The 6000-nt window shown below is 29.8% G+C and overlaps 1 protein-coding gene across 4 annotated transcripts in view; it reads right to left on the bottom strand.

The window, feature by feature from the left end:
* Nucleotides 1-4637: 4637 nt before the first annotated feature.
* LOC132718305 (D-serine dehydratase-like) overlaps nucleotides 4638-6000 on the bottom strand; it is a 35192-nt gene continuing 33829 nt past the window's right edge. For all 4 annotated transcript variants that reach the window (XM_060701999.1, XM_060702000.1, XM_060701998.1 and 1 more), the window contains exon 9: nucleotides 4638-4857. In XM_060701999.1, the coding sequence (XP_060557982.1) occupies nucleotides 4768-4857 (90 nt within the window). In that variant the 3' untranslated portion in view covers nucleotides 4638-4767. The remainder of the gene's footprint in view (nucleotides 4858-6000) is intronic.

Genomic DNA, 6000 nt, shown 5'->3' with positions numbered 1-6000 from the left:
AGCTAAAAAGGGGCAAATTTTATTGGCTATGAACTTTACAAATGTCTCAGGGTCACTAATAGTGGGGAATAGGTGTGTTACGCAGTACAATATATAAAGAAGAAAGAAGTTGTTTATTATTGTGACATGTCCATAGCCAATAACAAATAATGAGCATATGTGTGTATGATTATAATACACGACCCAATAGGCCTATAAGTCACCAATTTACTGTGTCGCAGACACCCATCACACACCACTTCATTCATATACATTTGTGCTTAAAGATATACTATGCGCATCTTTCAGTAATATATTTTTATTACAGAAATTTATTGAAATCTAATTAATTCTTACTGAATATGTCTTATATAAAATAAAACACATGCATGCAATGTATGGGAATCTGCGTTCCTTATTACGGGTCAAGTAAATTTGTGCCTTTCTTAAAAAAAACTGCCATATTCTTTTAATATCACTATATAGTCATAGTGCCAACTTATAGTGTAAAGGATTTAAAGCAAAATATTTGTGTGAAGCCAAATGATAATTATTTTATATTACAAAAAGACTGTGAAGCAAAAATCAATATTTTCAAATATCAAGTTTGAGCATAATATATCTTTAAATTCAATTTCACTATTGCACATACGACTACGGCAAACGCTCAAAAAGTTGTATAAACAATGTATAAGAGGTGTTTTGCCACTTGTAGGATGAGTAATAAGAGACATCTATTACATTTTTGTCACATGTTGGCCGAATCTCCAAAAATATTCTATTGTTTTTCTCAAAATCATCCACATACATGTCAGCCCCAACTAACACTGTTCGGTATACGCCCCTATATAAAGGGGACGTAACTTTGTTTACTCCACGAGCCAAATAGCGGGACCATTCGGAAAATAATGGGATGTACCGAAAAAGCGACACCTGCTGTCATAATATGAAAACAAAATATTGCAACTCGCATTATGCTTACTGCCAACTGCTTAGTGCGTACTGTAACATGCGATTATAATAATGCTAGCGTTGTCATCTTCGTTGTCAATGCGCACTGATCATGTCTTGCATTATATTTGTAATAAGTGAATATATTGCAGCATATGGATGCAAAGACACATCAAATTCGCCCAAGTATTGATCAAAAGCAATTGTTTATTGTGAAATAGTGTCGACAATGTAAGTGGCATATTTATAGCAAATTAAAGGAACATTTGTACTTTCAGGAACTTACCATTTTACATCTAGTTATATCAAGAACAAGCAAAGAATGTTACCTTAAACACCGAACATTATACGGGTGCACCCATTATACGCTGTCCTTAAAAAATATGCAATTAAACATATAGCGTATTAAAATATGTGAGTTTAATGGTTCAGAAAGGAACACATGAAGTTGCGATTACATGAAATTATAATGCATGACTGTATTTAGCAATACGTAGGTTTCCATTGTCATAAAGAAGTATGGAAGCAAGCGTTATGTAAGTCCAAATATCATCAAGCAAGATGGAACAAATGCACTAATTCTGTTCCATATTAGTATAATACATGTAGCTCACCCTAAATATATGCACATGTATATATGTAAGCTTGAATTAAAAACAAGTCAATATTGAATTTTGTTTATTTTCTGAATATTTTTAATGAGACTAGATTATATTTTAATTTGTTCATTAAGTAAATATATCACAGGTTTATTATACATAAAATATATATGAAAGAATATTATTTAATGTACACAGTACATTCATCCTTTCATAAACTTAACGTGAATTGGTCTATAATGAAATGTCTGTAATACAAGAAATAATTAATTACGTTGACAGTTTTTTATATTACACATAAAAACAAACCAGGAAAGAATTATACATGCATGGGTGTTATACATGATCCGATGCTATATGTATGTATGTAGCATATAATAAATTGTTCTATAGAACAAAATATTAATTATTATTCCACATAAAAATGTTCATACTACATCACCTTATTACTGTATCAACATTTTTTCTTCTGAGCAATATTTTATAGCAATATCGAAGTAATACGTTTCTACAGTTTTCATCAATATTTCATCAATATTTGAAATACTTTTGGAAAATGTGCTCAATGTAGACCAATTCACTTTAAAGCTGCTTGCCTCTAGATGAGCCAATAAAAATTCAAGAAAATCAACTTTGTGAAAAAATGTACTAACATTTTAAGAAAAGTAAAAATATTCACAATTCAAGTAATGATTTACATGTTATATGCAATGAATGACTTATTTTGCAGTATTCATTACCATATGATATTTCTGTGTGACTACAGCACAGTAAGGGCTATTTTTGTACATTTTGACCTTTATTTGGTAAATTACTTGGATTAAACATGTCACTTGCAAGGTATAAATTACTTTCTTAGTTCACTTGACAATAGTTTATATTTTGATTAATTTTCAAAAGTTTCATGAAAATGCGAATCTTAAGGCATGCCACTTTAAACAAACATCTATTTAAGTTTAGGCTATTTCTCAATAAAATTAGATTTAATAAATGAGCCGCGTCATAACAAAACCAACATAATGGGTTTGCGACCAGCATGGATCCAGACCAGCCTGCGCATCCGTGCAGTCTGATCAGGATCCATGCTGTTCGCTTACAAACCCTATTACAAGTAGAGAAACTGATAGCGAACAGCATGGATCCTGATCAGACTGCGCGGATGCGCAGGCTGGTCTGGATCCATGCTGGTCGCAAACCCATTATGTTGGTTTTGTCATGGCACGGCTCAAATGATAATATGGTCTAAAATTATTTGTGACATCACAACTCAATAAAGTTTTTAATTCTGTTAGATTTTCTTCAAGCAAAATACATCATATATATACATATGTTATCTGTGGCTGTTAACAACTTTGTATGAATGATTTTCCAAACTGACTCAGTTGATTTATTATAAGTGCAATAAGTTCAAAACATTTCATAAACAGAATCAGTCCTGGAAAAGACTGCAGAAAATGGAAAAGATACACAAAAGGATAGCCAATGAAAGTGCTTCTTATAAAAAGGCTTAATCCTTTAATTTAATGAAAATCAACTCAGCATCATAAAAGATATTCATGAAAAACCAATCTGAATCACAGACTTTTTCCGCCATGAACTTTTTCCCAAAATTAACAATAATAATAAGTTTTTTGACTAGACAATAAATTTATTCTAACTGTAATAAAGTAGCCATAAAGTTATCCTTTAAAACTGACAGTTAACTGTGGACATGCAACAATGCAGTTATAAAGTCAAAACTATTATCCTGACTATGTTATAAAGCAGTTTACCTATAAACTTGTTATTACAATAAAGAGGTAAGCAGAAATAAACTTGAACTATAAACTTGGCAATGTTGTAAAACATTTATGAATTTAACTATTAACTGACAATGTAGAAAAGCAGTTATCCTTTCAAAGCAGTAATGAAGTTATACATGTAGTTATGAAGTTAAACTAAAAACCTAACAATGCTATAAAGTGAAACTATAATCCCAATAATGTAGTAAAGCAGTAATAAAGTTAAACTATAAACATTCCAATATAATACAGCAGTTATAAAGTAAAACTATACACCTGACAATGTTATGAACACGTTATTGAATTAAACTATTAACTGACACTGTAGTAAAGCAGTTATAAGTTTAACTATAAACCTAACAATGTAATACAGCAGTTATAAAGTGAAACTAAAAACCTGACAACATTATAAACAAGTTATTAAATTAAACTATTAACTGGCACTGTAGTTAACAAGTTATAATGTTAAACTATAAACCTGACAATGTTATGAACAAATATTTAAATAAACTATTAACTGGCACTGTAGTTAACAAATTATAATGTTAAACTATAAACCTGACAATGTTATGAACAAATATTTAAATAAACTATTAACTAGCACTGTATTTAACAAATTATAATGTTAAACTATAAACCTGAGAATGTTATGAACAAATATTTAAATAAACTATTAACTAGCACTGTATTTAACAAATTATAATGTTAAACTATAAACCTGAGAATGTTATGAACAAATATTTAAATAAACTATTAACTGGCACTGTAGTTAACAAGTTAAACTATAAACCTGACAATGTTATGAACAAGTATTTAAATAAACTATTAACTTGCACTATAGTTAACAAGTTATAATGTTAAACTATAAACCTGAGAATGTTATGAACACATTATTAAATTAAACTATTAACTGGCACTGTAGTTAACAAGTTATAATGTTTAACTATAAACCTGACAATGTTATGAAAAAGTATTTAAATAAATTATTAACTAATACTGTAGTAAAGCAATTATAAAGTTAAACTATAAACCTGAGAACATAATAAAGCAGTTATGAAATTAAACTTTTGTTCTATAAACCTTTCAACATCACAGAATCAAAAAATAAATCACAAATTAAAATAAAAAAATAAATCACAAATTGGAATAAAAAAAATAATCACATATTTTAAAATAAAATTCAAAAAAGAAAAATATTATATATATATATGCATGGTTTTGTAATACTGTGTTTAGGGAGTCGCACAAAGCGACACAGATATGTGATAAAATTTCTTTTCTATACCACCAGTGTAGGTCTAGGCATTCTGGCTCTATACTGGTGGCTGCTCAAATTTTGAATATATTTATACTGAACTCCCTCAAAAAATACAATGGACAGTTCCGAAATCAAAAAAGGACAAGTCCATTTAACAAATTCAGTGGGGGCAAGAACAAGGATAAACTAGATTATGTGATCACCAGCCGTTTGTTGGTTTCCATGTTCCGACAATTTTGTCACCAGAATGTACGTAATAAACTTTGTGTAGTGAAGCTGTGCAACATGACTGAAATGAAGAAACCACTTTTAAAAGTATATTTAATTTGATTAAAGACAACATTAAAGGGACTCCACTGAGGCTTTTTAAACATGACGGGACTTGAAATAATTTTTCAAGATTAATGCTCCATTTGATTTAGATCCAGACCAATATTACTTGTTTGCAAGATTTCAGATCATTCCCTAACTCCTACTTTCCAAGATTATTATTCTGATTTTTAAAAATGACAAAAAAATTAAAAAGTGTTGCAATGCTTTTCACTCAAATTGCACTGAGAAAAGCACAAAAATGTGATTTTCAAATTATTTCCAAGTAAATTCCTTAATTATCTTTTGCATATCATTTATTCTATGTTTCCCAGTTGTTCTATGTAAAAAAAAATCAAATTTTATGATTTTAGGCTTTCGAACCTCAGTGGTAAAACTAGAAATGTGTCGTCACGCCATAGATGCCCCAGCATGCAGCCAAAATTTCAGATGTTATAATATTTAGTTCCAAATTTGTTTGCACAATTTATTTTTTTCATTTGAAGTTCAAAGCCCTTAAAACTATTCAATGTTAACACAAACCATTTTTAAACAAAGTTCAAGGCACTGAAACTATTCAGTGTTAACCTTTTGTAAATTGCATATTGCATATTTCTAGCCAAATTAATGGCTACATACATTTCCACAAAAGTATCAGTGCTGAAACTGAAAATTCAAAATTTTTCCAACATTCAAGAAAGATAACTTTGTCCAAATCATTGAACCATGACCAAATTCAAACTTGAACTGCTTATTCCTAAGATGTATCTATATGTCAAATTTGAGTTGAATGTGCACAACCATTGGGAAGCTAATGAACTGAGACTTAAAATTTCTGATTTTTTTTCAAAGTTCAAGAGGGATAACTCTGTCAGCTATCATCAAACCATGACCAAATTCGAAATTGACCAATGCATTCTTATGACATATCCATATCTTTAATTTGAGTTGAATATGTACAACTGTGGGGAGATAATGAATGGGAACTGAAAATTTCCTTTTTTTTTCAAAGTTAAAGTGGAATAACTCTGCCAAAAATCATCGACCCAGGACAAAATTTGAAATTGACCTGCGTATTGCTTTGATGTACCCATATGTCAAATCAGAGTTGAATGTGTAATAC

This window comes from Ruditapes philippinarum, unplaced genomic scaffold, assembly GCF_026571515.1.
Source record: "Ruditapes philippinarum isolate M1 unplaced genomic scaffold, ASM2657151v2 ctg1573_1_1_1_1, whole genome shotgun sequence".
Lineage (NCBI taxonomy): Eukaryota > Metazoa > Mollusca > Bivalvia > Venerida > Veneridae > Ruditapes > Ruditapes philippinarum.
This window is presented reverse-complemented; position numbering and strand designations above follow the sequence as displayed.